Source organism: Lygodium microphyllum, chromosome 1 (assembly GCF_053477565.2).
Source record: "Lygodium microphyllum isolate KBCC chromosome 1, Lygodium_microphyllum_v1.1.10, whole genome shotgun sequence".
NCBI classification, from domain to species: domain Eukaryota; kingdom Viridiplantae; phylum Streptophyta; class Polypodiopsida; order Schizaeales; family Lygodiaceae; genus Lygodium; species Lygodium microphyllum.
The window spans coordinates 110,589,774-110,610,339 of record NC_141135.1 but is presented as its reverse complement, the minus strand read 5'-3'; the positions used below and the strand labels follow the sequence as shown (position 1 = coordinate 110,610,339).

General features: G+C 38.9%; 1 protein-coding gene across 1 annotated transcript in view; it reads right to left on the bottom strand.

Moving 5' to 3' along the window:
• LOC148041544 (Gut esterase (DUF1350)) overlaps nucleotides 1-20,566 on the bottom strand; it is an 88,628-nt gene that overhangs the window by 11,181 nt on the left and 56,881 nt on the right. The window contains exons 3-7 of the mRNA XM_087688502.1: nucleotides 19,809-19,933; nucleotides 19,324-19,435; nucleotides 19,145-19,208; nucleotides 18,796-18,851; nucleotides 7,415-7,522 (exon numbers count right to left, since the gene is read on the bottom strand). Of these exons, the coding sequence (XP_087544628.1) occupies nucleotides 7,415-7,522; nucleotides 18,796-18,851; nucleotides 19,145-19,208; nucleotides 19,324-19,435; nucleotides 19,809-19,933 (465 nt within the window). The remainder of the gene's footprint in view (nucleotides 1-7,414; nucleotides 7,523-18,795; nucleotides 18,852-19,144; nucleotides 19,209-19,323; nucleotides 19,436-19,808; nucleotides 19,934-20,566) is intronic.

The following is a 20,566-nucleotide window of genomic DNA, read 5'->3' as shown; positions in this document are numbered from 1 at the left end:
ATCAATATCTCTTGCATATCATGAAAAAAGTCGACTACAAACTCTATTCTCAACCCCCTAAGCTCTATGGCAATTGGTAGTTTCAGCTCATAACCGTACATAAGCATAAACAGGCTATAGCTAGTAATCGAATGCTTAGCCCTATTATAAGCAAATGCAATCTGAGGAGGATAATGCTCCCAATTAGATTGTCTACGAGAGACATATACATGAAGCATATCCTCCATGATTTGATTCATTGGTTTGCCCATCGGTTTCAGGATATTCCAAGGACAACATGGACAATCGAATTTCAAGTTTCTAGAAGACCGTTTGCCAAAAATTGCCAATGAACTTAGAATCCCGATCACTGACTATTTCATTTGACAAATTATAAAGTCTATAAAGGTGTTCAAAAAAGAGACGAACGAACTCGTGGCTTTTGACGATCATCTTCCTAGGAATGAATCAAGCCATTTTTGTCAATCGATCAACCACAACCCAGATTGCATCATGACCTCAATTCGTACAAGGTAACAGTACTACAAAATCCATAGAAATGTTACTCCATTTTCTATCAAAGATTTTACTAAGGATGCAACATTCCACCTGTCTCTGGCATTCAGCTATGTTAAGCTGACACTCCAGGCACTCGTACACATAAGACTCAACTATAGTCTTAATATGCGGCCAATAAAAATAATGGGTAAACAAGGCCAAAGTCTATTTTATGCCAGAGGATATCCAATGCTCGACACATCATGACACACATAAAATTTTCCTGCGGGTATCCTAATCATCGCATACACACTCTTTGCCTTGTTTTAAAAGTAATCCATTCCAAATGGAATACTTTTCTGTCATCTTTCTCTCAGTAGCCAGCCTTCCAAAGTCCAAACTACCTAAGTTTCTTGGGCTACTAGGTCCCCCTTGAACTAGTTGCCAGATCTTTCCAAAGTAAAGATCATTTTGGCAATGGCCTTAGAGAAAAAAATAGAAATCGGTTAAAATTTTGGAGAAGGATAAGACACTGATTTCAAGAATTCAACTAAAAGCATCGGCAACCATATTAGTCGTGTCCTTCCTATAGCAAATTTCAAAGTCAAACTCTTGCGCAAGCTCTGCCCATCTCACGTTGCAGCCATGGAGATCAAGCTAATCACATGAGTATTTCAATGAAACGTAATCTGTCCAAATAATAAACCAGGAGCCGTACAACTAATGATGCCATACTTTAAGTGTGTGGATGACCGCTAATAATTCCTTCTCTTAGACAATATATCTTGTTTGGGTATCAGCGAGCTTACGGCTCTCAAATGCAATAGGTCGGCCATCTTGATAAAGGACAACACCTAAAGCATAATCACTCACATCCATATGAATCTCAAAAAGTTTATTTGGATCCATAATCTGCAACATCAGTGCAGTTGTAACAAGCAGATTCAATGCTTGAAAACATTGATCAAGCTCACTATTCCAAACAATTGGCGAACTAATGTGCTTTTTCTTGCTTCAAATACCCTTAAACAAGCATATCAAGGGTTCAATAATATGAGTATACTCCTTAATGAATTTTTTAAAAAACCTAGTAAAACCTAAAAAAGATTTTACTTGCCTAATGGTCCCCGAAATAGGTCAAATAAGCACTTTCCTTACCTTTTCGAGATCAATCCGAATGCCATCAATTGAGATTATATGACCAAGTTATAAGAGTTATGTGCAAAAGAACTTGCACTTGGATAGTTTGGTAAACAATAGCTCTAGCCTTAAGAGATATAAAACGATATGTAAGTGTTTAGCACGTTGCTCTAACAACTTACCATAAATAAAAATGTCATTGAGAAAAACGACTATCCAGTTTTCAAGATATGGACGAAATAAAACATTCATCATCCGTTGAAAACCTACAAGAGCATTGGTTAATCCAAAAGGTAACACCAAAAATTGATAATGTTCATATTGTATTCGTAATGCAGTTTTCGGAACGTCCTCCAAAGCTATCTGTATCTAATGGTATCTTGACCTTAGATTGCTTTTAGTGAAATACTACACACTGCAAAGTCGATCTATAAGATTGTCCAACCTCCACAACCAATATTTATTCTTGATGGTTAACTTATTGAAACCTTTGTAATCGGTACAAAGCGCATCGTGTCATCTTTCTTTTTAGCAAGAAGGATAGACGCGCCCCATGGGGACTTACTCAGCTCAATAAACCTAGATATCAAAATGGATGCTAGTAGCATTGGCCACAGTGGTTATGAAGTGACTTAGAGAGAATGCACTAAGGACACTTTAGGGCTAGGACAACTAAGTCCTATTTATAGGACTCAAGGCCCTATTGTACACATTCATTGTGTAATCACCAATCTTGGACTCTCAGCCCATTGACCGATAGATCCATACACCAGGATGGTGTGGGCTAGTGGTATGGGATGCTAGCCTTTGGAATGTGATCATCACCTGAAGTACTCCTAGCTTCCAAGCTCGGGGATAAGCCCATGTGGCTCTACTGCCAAGAGGTGAGTTTGATGTCCAATCCCTTTTATGGTCGAATGGGATCACCCTTGAGCTTGGGACCAATAGAGTACCAAGTGAAACCGTGTCCCAAGAGTTAGCATCCCATGCCACTAGTCCACACCGAAACATCCAAGAGTAGTGACCAAATAATGATATGCACAAACCAAGCTTGGCCCAAGGTTGTGACCAATGTTGCTAGCACCCATCCAGATATCCAAGGATGTTATATTTTCCCCTTATGGATGACTGTTGTTTCCAACAATATCCTAAGGAACAAAGTGGAAAAAATGACTCTTCAATGAACATAATGACTACCAAGTTACCTTCACCTCCGGTTGATTTTTCCACTTGGCATAATACTCAAAATAAATAATCCAGTACGATTGTTGAGTACTATGGTCAAGAACCAACTCAGCTTCAAGTGGAATACAACAAGCACTATCTTCTAATTGCAGTAGTTCCTCAATCGGGATGATCAATACACCTAGACCCAATTGTTCTTTCAAATGACTCCATAGTTGCATTCGTACTATGTACGGACTAGTTCATTCCGTACAATTCGTACTGTACCATACGGTACATATCCGTACCAATTCGTACCAAAAAACAAGCTATTTTGGCCTATGAAGACTAGACCACACAATATCTTTTAACTCCTAATCCTTATGTTTATTATCACAATTTCAAGTCTCTCTCTCCCCCGACTTCCAAGATGAGTATGCAATTCCAAGAGCATCCCTTCTCTCTCTCTCTCTCTCTCTCTCTCTCTCTCTCTCTCTCTCTCTCTCTCTCTCTCTCTCTCTCTCTCACACACACACACAAAAAAAAAGAATAAAGAGCCTCTTCATCCATCCACCCTACACTTTTGCTTTGTTGTATGATGTATTACATATACACTCCCATCTATCTTCTAGTAGCACGTTGCACATGTTGTGCATGAGGTTTTACCTTGTTACCCTCATGTATTCATCCTATTAACTCAAGTGACATTGCTACTTTAGTTCTTAACATGTGTTCTATTATCTATAAACCAAAATAACTAAGTTTATTTTTTGTACTAATATCGTACCGTACCTTATAAATATTTTATCATACCGTACTCTATCATACCTTTCATATGTGACAACCTTGAATGACTCACATGGATTGTGGAACAACAGGTGAATTTGAATAACTCGAGATAAATCCAAATGTTAAAGCGTAGTATTAATCTTCTTGGTAATTTGGAATATAATGTTCCACAAGAGAATGAAATTCCATCAAGTATCATGTAACAAGGGATCCAAATATGTACTAACATGCAAATTATTATTGTCAACAGTATTATTAAACAAAAGGAAACTACATTGAATTATAGACAATTGAACTTTCCAATATAACACACATGGGATTTAGTGATCTAGGAGACTACATGAGATTTATAATCTGCATAAAGAGAGGAGGATCTATCAAAGAACCACAACATGCCAAGAATGACATTCATGTGGTCAAGTCTCATAAGTCGGAAAAACAAGGCCTTATGACGTTGTTGAATCAAAAGATCCAACTGCACACCAAATGATTTCCAACAATCCAACATTGGACCCTCACTTGACGGACAAGATATGCATGGGCAATGAGTGTTGCCTAGAGTTGAAGTTTCTGCACCAATCAAGAAGAAAGAAAGTTATGAGTAGAGTTGTTGTCAAACAACACTGTGACAAGTCAGCCATTAATTAAACCAATCACCTTGAAAAGGTCATTTTGGCAAAACAACATCCCCTTTTACAAAAGATTATGAGCTAATTGTCCTACTGAATTATCTGTAGGCTTGTTTGATTGATTTAATGATTTTTGGGACAATTTTAAGAGCCAGTAACATATGATCAATTGAATGCCAATTTTAGGTAGCTTGACACCTTGGACTATATAGATAGAGTAGAAAGGGTGGGAGGGTTGTTGGACATTGTTCTGGCTACCTTTTTTAGAGGTATATCAGCTTGTGATGCTTGTCCATCACAAAGATCAATGACGTATTCAGCTATCAAATGTACTTGATTATCTCAAAATGAATCTAAAGAAATACCACAAGGGGCACAATGGTATTGGGTCAATCTATCGTTTGTATCAATGTGAATCTGTGCAATTGTGCAAAGGCAAATAGCTCTATTTGTGTTGTGCTTACTAGTCTTATCCAAAGTGTTGAATTAAAGCAACCGTGATTCTTTATTTATCCAACACCAGTTTCATAGTTTCAATCAATGGGAACATTATCAACACTCTAAAGTGGATGAGCCAATGGAAAAGCATGTGAATCTCACAGTAATGATCCTCCCTTAGATAAAACAGCCTTAGGTGCCAAGTACGACTCAAGTACTGAAAGATGCGCTTCACTGCCTGCCAATGCTGAGCACCTGGGCTATGCATGAACCTGCTCATTTGTGAGACTTGAGACTGAATGTCAAGGCACATACCAGTAATTGAATATGACAGAGCCTGAAGAATTGGTGGATTACTCAGATTCTCAGCAGGAGTCAAACATGGAAAAAGTGAAGAACGACCATCTGTTGTTGAACAATCATAGGGGGCTGTTTCGCAACATTCTGAAGTCACTGCAAGAGATGTAGACAAAGTTATCGGCAGGAGTGCAGAATGTTTTGGATGTATTGTTGGACTTGGCAAAAGATGAAAGGTTTGGTGAAAGTTGAAACATTTAAGGCTTCAACAGATAACAAGAAGGAGAAAAAGAAGAGATCAACAAAATGGGGTTTCTGTCTAGGAAATGGCACAAGATCCTCCTCTACAACAGATTCCTAATCCGTGGCATCCAGATCACTTTAGTAGAGGTTCTGTCTATAAGATCATGGCTAGAGCCTCATGGAGGTGCACCTCAGGAAGGTATGGGCATGGCAGTTTTGGCACTAAAGTACACCCTTGGTTGTAGGGAACTTGGAAGTATGCATGCAGGCATGCTAGGAAGCATACAGCACAATATGCATATGGGGAGGTATGGGCAGGAAGTCACCATTTTTAAGCTCCGAGGGTTGCCCCCCCAAAAAAAGAGGAGTCAAAATTTTGAATCCAGAATGTACCGATCGATCATTGAACAAGTCCAACAGGACTAGATGGATCATTCTATATGGATCCATCTGTGGACAGAATGCAACTAAGTGCATATCCATACAATGTAGTAAAGGATAAGAAGCAGTACCATATGATTTCAAAGAAGATTTTCCCTATATCCAAGGATTATTGAGGTCCTACCATGATCCTTTAAATTGTGAAATTCTTGAATAACATTTCCGTAATTTGTGGCCAAAACTCATCTGCTCCACAACCAGTAAATTAACATTTCGCTGCACTCTATCAAAAGCTCTTGCCGTATCAATTATCATGGCATCCTGCCTTGTGTGCTTTGAAATATCAAAGGAGACATTGCACAAAACTGCTGTAACTGCACCAGCATCTTAAATATAAGCCTAGAGATCACTGGCTTGATAGAGAAACACCATTCAATCCTTAAAAGTTGTAAATGGGGACATTGAGGGCAACAGTGCCACTAATGCTCAAGGGTGGCCTTATTCTGAGTCACTAGTTTGCTGCTTTAACCATATCCAGTTAGAGTCAGGCTTCACACTGGTAAGTTCTCCCGGTATAAGGTGGTTACATTAATATCAGAGCCAAACCTGCCAAGAGCTAATTCACACAATGGTTTGTATGCATTAATGGTGTTAATTGATGTATTATTCACATCGGGGTTTGTGTACCGATGATGTTATTTGAAGAACATTTCGAACTCATTATGCGGAATCAAGTTTCAGTCAAGACGAAATGAAAAAGCTGAATACTCAATGACACACGTGTCACAAACAAGGTTAAGCACCAGTTACAAGAGAGCACTATTTACAAAGCTGGGAGTAGAAGTATTCTTGATTGGGGTATGGCACATGGGGACCCCTTTAGGTATAAAAGTTGTCAACTGTACAGCCGGCTGGAAGTATAAATGGCAAGTGCATGCCAAAAATGTTATTTTCCCTGCAAGTCCAGAAAGGCGAGGTATGATAGAGCACTACATCGTTTGCTGAGCCCTGTGACCTGAACGGCAGCTTCAATCCTAAAACCAATGCTTGAGAGTAGTTCTTCTACAGCTGCCATATGGAGCAGTCTTGGCAAACAGCTATCTCCTTGTTTCTAGACTTGTATTGTCACATCAAACTAGCTAGCTTTCAGCCACTAAATCTCCTTGAAGCATTCACATTCAGCAATTAGAGGTTTGGCAAATTTCACGGTCCTAGTCTGATGCCAAATCCAACCATAGAACTGTGTAGAAATTGCATGAAGTATGCTGAAATTTCAAAACGAAAGACTCCAGCAATGGAATAAAGTTGCTTATAACCATGAGCTGTGCAATTAGAAAGCCGCGTACTGGTGTAAAGTATAGTCCAGAGCAAGCTGATGTGAAATGTCCACCAACAGCAACACAAGGACCGAAGAAATGGGTGAGGCCTTTGGAAACATGCATTCAAGGGCCAGAGCAAAAAGGATGAACCAAATATAGACACAAGGAAAGGTGGTGTGCTGAAAGGAGAAGGATCACTCTTGAAGTATTGTGTGGAACCTGTCAATGCTACCTACACAAGCATGGCAGGGTCTATATCAAAACAACCAAAACACAACAAACATTGCACTCCTTATCGGCAAGACCCCATTTTAAACAAATCATCTCTTTCTATCCAACTCCATTGTACTCCTCTGATCATCAAGTACGATTTTGACTCAATCCAAATGAAAGCACCACATCTTTCAACCTTTCATTTAGCCTTAAATTTTTTAAAAACTGTTTCGCTTTAAGTACAAAAGCATTCATGACATGATCAAATTAACTAAATAGCAAATTGTAAAAGCAATAACTAAATAAGAAGAAATTTGTACTTACTCCATATCGTACTGTAGGTGAAGCCATTAACTGATTGATTACTGGGCCTAAATTTTGCGCCATAGGCACAATAACTGGTGAAAAAAGAGGGATTGCTCTGCTTGCTTCCTGAAATTTAAAAACAACACCAAGTCAGAACAGTTGAAACATCCTGCAAGATGGTTTATTCCAACATTGCACGTTAGCAGATCAGAATAGAAGTACAACATTAACATTATTCTTATTATCTGTAAGTTCTACATAAGCTATGATGCCAAGAACATCTGAAACTCCTGGTAGGGCCACATGCTCTAATTGGCAATAAAGGTTAGGCAAAATGTCAAGAGAACTTAATGAAGTGAACCTCAACAACCATGTATACACAAGTAATTACATGTCTCAAACTATCTAAAAAGGAGGGAGCTCAATTTAATAGAGAAAACAATATCTAGTCTACTGCATAGATAATCACGCAAACAGATATTATAAGACTGCAACAAAAAATAACTAGTCTATCATTGTTTCAAGTCCCGCTCCATAACCATAAGAAATAATGTTGGGCTTACGAATAGTTTACATATGCATAGAATAGGGGAGGATGTTGGGTGTAAAGGCCCTTCGTTACGCTTCCCGTGTATATATTTACTTCTACATGTGGACTCACCCTTACGGGTGTAAGTGTACCGTACCCTAAGTATAAATACATTCTTTTATTCTATGTGTGTACCACACCGGTACACACCCTACTCACGTTTTTACTCTCTCTACACACTTTACTGATGCACACATAGCACTCCTACTGTGCACAACCCCTTCAAACTGGTATCAGATCTTCGGTCAAGGCATGCATGCTTCCCGGAGTCCATGTGAGTCTGATCCAGCTTATTCCGCACAATAAAATCATCAGGTCGTCACTTTCTGGGTCACTGTGTGCTGGACTGTCAGTCGACATGCCAAAAACCCTAAATCTGGTACAGCTGTAGGTCATTTTTGCTCAGACAGACAGGCTGAAACCCTGAATTCAGACAAACAATCTGAAACCATAAAATCAGACAGATAGTCTAAAACCCAAAAATCATAAAGACAACAACTGGCAGTACCTTCTGGAACAGTGCAACAGCTGTCAGGCCCTCCTGTGGTGACGAGGCAGTCCTGCTGTCAGTTCTAGACCGACATTAAATCTCGAGCAATCTCTCGACACTACGGCAGTCAGCCCTTTGGGGATTTTCTCTGATTTTGCACAGTGAATGCTTGTGCAGTGACATTTGACACAAAACTTGCAGGCATTGTACACATTGGCTTTGGAACATCTGGAGCTTTTCATGTACCAGTGAAATTTTGCTCAACTGAGTTGAATTCACTGACATTGGTGCATGTCTGGACCCAAGAAATTTGGGGCTTTCGCAGAATTTTATTAAATTTCTGCAAGATTTGCTTTGGCACTCTTTTGTGCTAATTCATGCTTTGGCAATGAAATAACAGCAAATTCATTGTTGAGTGGGAGAAATTCTTACTTGGGATGTATCAAATGTCGTCAAAAGGCAGCTTCCTTTAGTACATGTATTGCTGAATGCTCATTGTGCAGTGAAGCACTTGGGTTGTTGCATATGGGCATTACAGTGATGTATTATTGAAGTGCGAGTTGTCTGTTATGCATATTTATCGCATTTTGTGCATGTATATGCTGTAATCAGCCTGTTTGGACTGAAATTGCAGCAAATTATCCACATCTTGAGCACCTTTGGAAGTGCATTTTGTGTACTTGCTGCTATATTCAGCAACCTTGCTATTGGCCGACAGTATTCAGCACTTTATTGCAGAAATTTATTGCTGATATGGCTGGCAGTGCATCCACTTCTGACACAAAGAATCTTTTCGAGATTCGGAAATTTGATGGCAACAGCTTTGATCTTTGGAAAAATCGTATGTAGGGTATACTGTTTCTAAAGGATTGTGATAATGCTTTGGAACAAGAAAAGCTTGTTGCTTTGTCAAGAATGGGCTAAGATGAATAAGCAGGTTGTTGCTTACATCAAAATGGCAGTCACACAAATGATAACTTGGTGAATATCAAGGAACTCTCCACTGCACATGAAGTTTGGGTGAAACTCAAAGCTTCATATGAGAATATGACTCCTGTCAATCAAGTCCATCTCATGGAAAAATTGGTTAACTTGGAGCTTGACGAGTCCATGCCTACCTCAGAGAATTTGAATGGCTTCACTAGGATTTTGAGAAAGTTACAGCATGCAAGCTTGCCGCTTTTTGATCCCAAGTTGAAAGCTATCTTCTTACTCATGACTTTACCAGACTCATGGGAAGCATTGGTTGTCTCTTTGAGCAACAACCTCAACTTGACTTTTGATGGTGTGTGTGTTTCCATTCTCAATGAGGAGAGATTAGTTGTGGATCAACCTATAATGTAAAAGAAAGGACTGAAAAGAAGTGAAATATTGCAAATAAACACAAAACTTGCAACAAAAGCAAAGAAAAACAGCAAGATGTCACTTACTACCAATGTGGGCACAAAGGGCATAAAAAGCCCAATTGCAAGTATTTTAAAAAGGAACGAGAATGCAAAAAGCAGATAAATGCAAAAGACAAAAAGAATGAGAAAGATAGCAACTCTACCCCTAAAGAAACAAAGAAGGAAAATGCGGTATCTAGGGTTGTCATTGAAAATATAGAAGAAAATGAAGATACTACATATTTGTTTGTTGCATCTTCAGATCTGCATGCTATGACGATAGAAGACATGTATATCACTAAAAAAGATGTAATAGATGCCTTATTGTCTGCTCATGATGGTTTGTCACAATCGTGGATTCTTGATGGTGGTGCTTTGTTTCATATAACTCCGTCTTTGAGTGTTTCTCTTCTTATGCAGCAGGTCACCTTGGGAAAGTTTACCTAGGAAATAACTATGCATGTGACAAAGGGGGAGTTGGCACCATACACCTAGCTCTTGAAAACAACCAAGAATTGATGCTTCATGATGTGAGCAATTAGACAACAAGGGTTACTTCACTACTTTTGGTGGTGGAATGTGGAAGGTGCAGAAAGGATCCATGCTTGTCACTAGAGGCAATAAAAAAGGAACGTTTTATTATCTACACTACAAGGCACTTCCTAGAAAGCTTGTTGCAATTGCAAAAGTGCAGTCACACATGGAGCTATATACATATACCTGTTGATAGTTGTTGAAAAATGCCACGTCTAGTAACTTAGACAAGAAGAAAGTGAAATTTCAGCATAATCAGCCACTTGAACAGCTATTAGCCCCACTGAAAATTCAGCCCCGTTTGATGATGGTTTTGATTATCAACGTGTCATTATTGAGCTAAATGAAAATGAGCAGCAAAGGGATGTTGAAAATCAGCTTGAGCAGCATAATCAACATGCTGAAAATGAATTACAGCAGCTTGAAAATGTAGTTCAGCAGCCAAATAATGAGGTTATTAAAATTCCTTTGGATGTAGACCCATTGCCCAAGAATACAAATCATTGGATGAGAAGGCCTACACATGTTAAAAGACCTATACAAAGGTTTGATCCCTCTTTGAACTACATTTTACTCACACGTGAGGGTGAGCCTCTCACATACAAAGAGGCACAATCTTGTGAGTTTAAAAAAAGATGGAAGCTAGCTAAGCAGAAAGAAATGAAATCTTTGTATCAGAATGATACTTGGGATTTGGTTCCATTACCCAAAGATAGGAAAGCCATTCCTAACAAATGGGTCTACAAAATCAAGTGTGTAGATGGCAAATCCAAATACAAAGCTAGGCTTGTGGCTAAGGGTTATACACAAAAAGTGGGGATTGACTTTCAAGAAGTGTTCTTATCTGTTCTCAAGATGACCACTCTTCATGTATTATTTGCCATTGCAACATCTATGGATCTAGAGCTTGATCACATGGATGTTAGAACTCTCACATGGATGTTAGAACTGCATTCCTACATGGTGATTTAGAAGAAGAGCTATACATGAAGCAGCCAGAAGGCTTTGTTATGCCAAGAAAGGAGCATTTGGTGTGCAAGCTTAAGAGAAGCTTGTATGGTCTGAAGTAAGCTCCTAGATAGTGGTATAAGAAATTTGATGCCTTCATGCTCTCACATGGTTCAAAAGAAGCAATACAAATCACTACTTATATACAAAGAAGGTTAATGGAAACCTTATTGTTCTTGTGCTTTACGTGGATGATATACTTATTGTTGGCAAGCATAAGAGCCATGTTAATGCATTGAAAAGACAGCGGAATTCAGCCTTCTCCATGAAGGATTTGGGTGCAGTTGTTGGGCATGCGTGTGATATAGACTTGCAGTCTTGCATTTGAAAAAGCTCAAGGAGCCACCCAATATATTTGGACTATTTTGCTTCTCATGGGGCCAAATGAATAACACATCATCCACATAAAGAATGAGAATCAACATACAGTCACCATTCTTGTGGACATAAAAGTGTGCTCATTGTGTGAATTACTAAAACCAAGAGCAATCCAATGAGCATATATCTTCTCATACCATGGCCAAGGTGCCCGCTTCAAGCCATATGACCCGTTTTGAACAAAGCCTAAAGGTTGAGGGATTTCAATCTCCTCATGTAGTTCACCATTTAGAATAGTAATCTTTACATCAGCTGATGCCAATGCCAATTAAAGTGAGCAACCAAAGCAATGACACTAGGTAGTAATACGTGAAGTGGTGGCAAAGGTCTCGTAGTCAATCCCTGTTAGAGATTTGGTCACCTCTAGCACAAGCACAATGTCACACGAACGTGAAATTTTGAGATTCTTTAATCTTGTCGATACCATTTGATTAAGTTATCAATCATTGCAAGGTTGTTTAGCACATGTGATGCACATGGCAATTATTTCATGGTAATCGACCAAGGACCCTGAGGATGCAATGGGTGCCGAATGCAAAAGTTGTAATAAGTTATGCCTGACACGTACTAGGGGGTACCAGATGTCAGATCTAGGCCTAAACCAATTTATTGGCCACTAATGTCAATGGTGACATTAGAGCCTAGGCATTAATTAATTAATTAATGCTAATCTAAGGACTAATGACTGCTCAGGGATACTTGAAAGATAAATTGGTCTAGCCAATTCAATTATTAATTGGTAAAATTAATTTTTTGAACACTAGAATAATTATTAAATTAATTTTAAGAATTAATCTTCTAAAAGTTAATTCAATAAGATAGATAACACTGAAGAATGGGATTAAAAGGCTACCACTTGGCAAAACTTACCCATGCATGTGAGAAAAACATTTTTAGGGGCTGGTGAAAGTCTATTCTAGCCATTGTGAGAGAGAAGGAGACTATTAGAGAGCAAGAAGATATTGTTGATGTGATTTGCGACCATCATGGACCAGTCCTACAACAAGTGACGGCAATTTCGAGACCTTCGCAAGCAAGTGATAGCAACTCAAGGTCCTTTCAGAGTAGGTGACAGCATATAAGAGGAGAAAGTAGTCTTTCTGATGGTCCTAAGCTGTAGGTGGCAGCTTCCATGGCCATTTGAGCAGGGCAACAGTAGCTTTTAAGCATTTCTCGCAATGAAACTCTAAAATTTCACTGTCTATAGCATTTTCTCTCATACACCAACCATTTCTCAAATTATCTCAACATTTTCCAGTAGTTTGAGTCATTAGAGAAAGAGATTTCAATCAATCTCTACTGTAAACCCTAATTTATAGCAAAAATTAGGGTTGAGAGCCACCTCGAGATGTGTGCTCAAAATCAAGGGCCTAAAACTTGAATTTTAAGAGTTGAAATTGAGGAATTTCAAGGAGATTCAAGAGGTCAACCAACCAATATCAAATTTGGGGCTGAATTTGTCTTTCAAGGAGCAAATAAAGGTCAATTTCCAAGTAAACCAAGAGGCAAATTGGTTTGGAGGCTTGCTAGTCAGTTTTGCTAACAAGAGGCAGTTGGATTAAAGGAGGAGATCAAAGGATCTCAATTATACTCCTTTCATTTGCAATATAAGATAAAGAAATACAGCAAGGGGCGTCAGTTTTGGGGCTCACTGGGTGTCCAATGTCCAAGATTAAAGTAGTAAAGTGTGCATTTTTAGTTTGTGAATTTTATGCTTGCTATAATTAGTACTTAATTAGGTTATTTACCACCCTATCCGAGGAGGAAGGCAGGTTTCATGGCCCTCTTGCTACAACATCATCAATTCCCTCGAGCTGGTGGGTCCGAGGTATCTAATTGAAGGTTAGAGATACCTGATTGAAGATAAGAAGCTTTGCCCTAGTACTGAAATTGTGTTTAGCTGAGGATTACAACAAGAATGTCTTCAAATAGTGAGATGGGATCAAGTAGGAATGATGCAATACCTAATCTTGGACAAGGCATGCAGCATTGATAGCAAGCTGATAATGTTCATTTAGACCAAAATGTGGGTCCTTCTAGGCCTTCAAAAGCTGATGACGAGCAAGAGAAAGAGCAAGAGGAATTTAATGACTATTTTAAAGATTGGCTGATGACAGCAACTAAAATGTTTGTGTAATTGGCAAATTATCCTCAGTTCGTGCACTTTTTAAATCCCTTAAAGGAGGGTAGTAAAGGCAAGAAGAGAAACTCGTCTTCAAGAGGTTTGGGACAGCAAGATGCACCGAAGGAAGAGCCAATATAGCAACATGATGTTCCAAATGTGGGTAGTGAGCATAAGCAAATAATGCTAGTGGGCAATTGATGCATATGCAAGGCAAACTTGGAAATGTCAATCCAATGTTTTTTGAACAGCAAGGCATGCATGCAATTATGGGCAACCAAGTTACTTTGGTGGTGGCACTAGTTTCTATGCTATAGTGGGTCAGGGACTACATATGGAGATGTATGACACAACTCCTTATGGTATACAGTAACCAATGCATGGTGTGCAAGGCCCAATGTATCTCGATATGGCTAGTAATATGCATAATCCCATGTATAACAATGTTGGCATGATGCTCGGGCACAAGGTGGCAAGTTTGGCAATGCATATATGTAGCCTACTATGTTTGGGACTCATAGTATTAATGTTGGTCATGCAAATGCTCCATATAGTGTTGTTCATGAGGAAAAATGCTACTAGTAATGCATGCAACATATGGAAAAATGTATCTTGGTATGCCTGGTAGTATACAAATTGCCATCCACAGTCACATTGCAATGGTCAAAGTTATGTCAACAAGAATATTTCCCAATGCATTTGGTGCTCCTAGCATATCATATACACATGAGGGGTTGGTCAACTAGATGCAATGTTTTAATATTAGTTAAGTTGAAATTACAACAATATTAAAGTATAAAGCATCGCAATGCTTAAAGGAAAGAAAGGCCTACAACCTAGTGGAGGTTTCGAGGCAAGTAAAGTTAGAGGTGAAATTTCCATATACTTCTTGGTGAAGCTTCAACATTTTTTCACCAATAGATGCAAAGTGGATGGAAGATGTATGACTTGGCAAACCATCCTTAGTTGCAACTGTACCGAGACGCTGGACTCAGTCAAGTTCAGCAGAGCAAGGATTCAAAGCATTGCCTAATGCTCAAGGGGGAGGTAGCACTTTCACTCCTCCACTTTTGACAGCTCTCGTATGTAGTAGATCTCGGATGTATTCAACATACATCTAAGGTATTGTGTTGATAGTATGTCTACCATGGGGTCGAACTATACTTTTGCATCAATTTGGAACCAATTCATAATCGATTGGGCATGAACTTTTGCCTCACTTTTGAGATCAATTTCTGATCAGTTTTAGCTCAGTTTTTTATTAGATTGAGAACCATTTATGGTTACTTTTAAGATCAACTTTGCATGAGTTTTTTGCATCAATTGTTGATCAATTTTTCCAATCAGTTTGGGATCATATTTGCAGCAATTTGTGATCAGTTTTCAAATTAGCAAATGATCAGATTGTGCTTAGTTTTCAATGGTTTATAGCTGGTTCCATGGACAGCAACATGTTAGTATATGCCATTGACAATTTAAGCCATGGTTTATGCTGAGAATATGCTTTACTATAGTTGTGGAGTTAGAATAATTGAGAAAGATGAGTTATGGATACATCCAATGGATTTCTAGTAATAGTTATGGACTCTATTTCAGATTTATATCATGCTTATGCTAACTAGAAATTTTCAGCAAGTCTAGGGCATATGGCATGGTTAGACAATAGTGGTTCATGTTGTGACTGTGATACCTTGTGAAAATTCCACTGCAATATGCTTTTCCTTTGGCATAATGTAATACAATCGAGGGCAATTGCAAGGTTTTCAAGGGGAGGTCTATCATAGGAACATGAAATTTTGAGATTCTTTACTCTTGCCGATAACATTTGATTAAGTTATTAATCAAACGTGCAAGGTTGTTTAACACATGTGATACACATGGCAGTTATTTCATGGTAACACACCAAGGACCCCAAGGATGCAGTGGGTACCAAAGGCAAAAGTTGTAATAAGTTATGCCTGACACGTACTAGGTGGTACCCAGTGTCAGAACTGGGCCTAGACCAATTTATTGGTCACTAATATCAATGGTGACATTAGAGACTAGACATTAACTAATTAATTAATGCTAGTCTAAGGACTAATAACTGCTCAGGGATACTTGGAAGACAAATTGGCCTAGCTAGTTTAATTATGGCTCATGAAATTACTTTTTTGAGCATTAGAATAATTATTAAATTGATTTTCAAAATTAATATTCTAAAATTAATTTAATAAGCTAGATAATGCTAAAAAATGGAATTACAAGGATATCACTTGACAAAACTTGCCCATGCATGTGAAAAAAACGTTTTAGAGATTGATGGAAGTCTATTCTAGCCATTGTGAGAGAAAAGAAGGCTATTAGAGAGCAAGGAGATATTGCTGATGTGATTTGAAACCACCATGGACCAATCCTACAACAAGTGACAACAATTTGGAGCCTCCAAGAGCAGGTGACAACAACCCAAGATCCTAGTGCAGGTGACAGCATACAAGAGGAGGTAGCAATCTTTCTGGTGGTCCTAAGCTATAGGTGACAGCTTCCATAGCTGTTTGAGCAGGACAATAGTAGCTTTTCAGCATTTCTCACAATCAAGCTCTAAATTTTCTCTCTCTACAACATTCTCTCTCATCCCCCAATCATTTCTCAAGTTATCTCAACGTTTTCCAGAAGTTTAAGCCATAAAAGGAAGAGATTTCAATCAATCTTTATGGTTAACCCTAATTTACAACAGAAATTAGGATTTTGACAATTGCCTTGGGATGCATGCTCAAATTTGAGGGCCTAGGACTTGAATTTCAGCAACTTAAATTAAGGAATTTCAAGAAGGTTCAAGGGACCAACCATCCAATATTAGATTTGGGGCTGAATCTGTATTTTAAAGAGCAGGGTGAAGACCAATCCCCAAGCAAACCAAGGGGCAAATTGGTTTGGAGGCTTGCTGGTTAGTTTTGCCAACAAGAGGCACTTACATTAGAGGACGAGACCAAAGGATCTCAGTTGTACTCCTTCCATTTGCAATATAAAATAAAGAAATATTGCAAGGGGTATCAATTTTGGGACCCACTGGATGTCTAATGTCCAAGATTAAAGCGGTAAAGTGTGCATTTTCAGTTTATGTGAATTTTATGCTTGTTGTAATTAGTACTTAATTAGGTTATTTACCACCCTATCCAAGGAGGAAGGCTGGTTTCACACAGACATGTTCAAGTTAGTTTAGGGCAATTTATGCAATCATACCATGTACAAGAGCAAGTGAAGCAGCACTTTTATAGAGTCATCAGATTTGGGCAAGGTTTCGGATGGGCAAGACAATGCGCAATAGTGGTCGGACAGCAGGCAAGTGCCACATGGCAACCTGCGCAGATAGCGCAGCATTTGCTTGATCATTCATTGAAATCGACCATTTTACGCAGCAATCAGCTAGTTTTTACTGGCTAACCTAATCATATTTTTGCATTTCTTTTTTGCCTATTTAGGCAGGTCTGACCCCCATTGAGGCTCATTGGCTTTGTTTTTTGAATGAAAAAAGAGAGAGAGAGAGAGAGAGAAGGGCCTGTTGGCTTCAATACTAAAGTTGTTTACCAACCAGAATCAAGTGAAAGAAAGTCAGCTCACAAAGGTGAAATAAAGAATAGAATCAGTAATCCTGCAAACAATGTATGGGACCCCGAGAGCCCACACATACGTATGCATGGAGGAAGAATACACTGCACAATGGCTGGGAACTGCTCTGAACAGCAGAAATCTAAATCTGGGAGATGCAAGAGGCTGGACAGAAATGCAAATGAAGGTACAGAACCTGACGATGTAGTCTACAACCTGTGTGCAAAATCTGGATGCATCTAAATAGGCACATTTGCAGATAACCAGCCTATGGAATAAATAAACCTCTAGAGTCTTCGTGTCCAACTAATGGCACATATCAGACTGCCAATTAGCAGACACATATCCATGCAGCTGTCATGTTCTGACCTACTGTCCACTTATCCCAGATCTCAAGGGAAGAAGTCCATGCTGGTCACAAGCTGCTTCCTGAGACAAGTTATTGGATGTATAGTTTGAAGATGACACGACAGTCTGTTTTCAACTTTCCTTTATCAGCGCCCATTTCTTGGTAGGCAGTAATAGGTTGAGATGATTAGCACCCCAACCACAATAAGTTGTATGGCTTTTCCTGTTGGGAGTTGTTCTAATATTGTTTGAAAAATGTGATCAAAGATCTTGAAGAAAATTCGGTCTGTCCTTCAGGATACTGACCAGCGTCCACTCAGAGTTCGAACTTTTGTGTTCTCTCATATCCCTTTGACACAGATGTTGATGGTGCATGCTCTGAATATTGATTGCCCCGTTCAACAATGCAGACTCCAAAGACACTTGTATGTTGTGGTTTTCTGTGTGAACATGCAGGGTAAAGACGCTGATCTTTTTGTAGAAGCTTTTGCATATAAGAACTTTTCCTGGAATCTTACCTTTGAGAAATTTGTAGTTTTCTGTAATTGGAGTGAATCAAGCAGTGAAACAGAAAAACTTCAGCTAAAAGCATTTCAGACTATACACTCAGAAACCAGTCAGTCTTTTAAAGGTCAATATTTGACAGGCTCTCTACTTCCATTCTCTTTCATGTAAAATGAAATGAATTCCCTTGCATAACATGCTTTTCCCTCAGAAAGAGGTCTATATCAAAATGTGTCTCAGTGGCAGTCACCACTGAGGTCCCTGAGAAGTCACAGAAAAACAGCCTTGCAGGAAAAGAGTGTCCCTGGGTCCTAAAGGATCAGGGCATTAATTAGACCCAATATTCTACTCAATCAATATTATCATGTTTTCCAAAATACAGAAGTCCATGACACATAACTAAGTGCATACATTTTAAATGCAAAGAATGGTAGGTAAAAGATAGTGCTTAACCTTATTGTTGAAAGACATGAGAACATTACCAGCCCGCTGAACAGCATACCTTGCCCCTGCAAAAAAAAAAAAAAAAAGCAAAGAGATGTGTAAGTAAGAGAGTGCAAAACAGCCCCTGCAGAAACCTTGAAAACAGCAATAAAGAAACTAGCCAAAATGAGCAGATACACAGTAAACTACATGCACGCCAGGTAACTGAGGAGGCAGCTAAGATCTGAAGTCCTAATTCTTGAAGAAACAAACAGATGCAGGGCAGAAACAACGTGCAGTCAGGGATGCTGAATATGTGAATAGCTACCGTCTGACCTCATAATAATAATTACCATATTAAGAAAGTGCATCCCATTACCTATTAGTAGTTGCATTAAAGCCCCCATCGAATGACCCACTCCAAATGTAGGTAAATTCTCTATCTGTAAAGTCCAAAACAAGAATATTGAACATCATATCATTTATGGTAGGTGCATCCAACCTAAACACTCTACATCCTGTAATCTTTTGTCCTCACAACTTGGACAGCAAGCTCACATTTTCATCGCGAATAGTCCTCATGCAACGGTCAAACTTGAATTGCACCTCATCCGCAATTCTTAGATGATCGAATCCACTGGCAAATGGTGTTGCAATAACTAAAAAACCTCTGTAAAAAAACACAAATACTTTATCAAGACCATTGAGATCATAAAACTTAAGCAGATACTGTTTCAATCTCAAGTCTAAACTATCAACAATAAAAATCCTTCGTAGACTATTGAGATCATAGACATCAAATCACACTCGTCCCACATGAGTTCAAAATATTTGGCAAAGGAATGAGAAGACCTAAAGGAACAGCTAAAAGATAAGTGTCAGTAGTACTCATGCGCCCTAACAAGCACAATAGCTTCAAAGGTGCCATAAAGCACTAACTCCATAGAAAAACAACCAAAGGCCGTATATATGCAGATCGTAGGAAAGTAACACAATAGTACCTGAACCACAAGTCACAAAAATAACAAGCCAGTTTTTATCACCTTTCTGCAAGGCGCTCGAGAAACAGCCGGTATGTTAGCTGTGGTGCAGCACCTACAAACACACCACCTGTAAAATGTACCACGGCAAGAGGAGCCCCTTTCTTTGGTCTTATAACCCAAGAACCCTGCCCACACACTTTGAAGTGTTACATAAAATATAAAGTTCAAAAAAAAAAATCTAGCTATGAAATTATAAACATACCTAAGAAAAGTTTTCAATTAAAAGAACATTTAAATGTTTTAGCCAGATTAGCACTAAAACAAGTTATTTTCTCTCCAAAAAAAGACCTGATGTATTATAAACTAACTGCCAAGCATTATGCACATTGTCTAAACAAAGGAGTTTGAAAGATTGAGAAATATTACAACAAGCTTAATGCTTAAAGAGAATTTTGTTTTGTTCCCATAATAAAGGACTTCATATGTCATTGAAAAGAATGCTCCTCCACAATCAAGCAATACACCCTCTCTGACCAGAGCAATGGATCCAAAAGTGGGTATGGGCTGACCGGGCATGTGTCAAAGTGCAGGGACTGCAGAAGCATATGACTGGACTGAAAGAAAGAAGTGAACTTGGAAAGGGGAACCCGGGGGGGAATGTACAATGGGCTGTGTACGTATAACCAGCCGGAGATCTCTCTCAACCTATCTGAAAACTAAGTGACCGGAGCTCAGGCCTGCCTAAACAGGCAGGAAAATAATGCAACAAATTGTTCGGGTCACCCAGTTAAATCTAGCCAATTGCGGCTGAATATGGC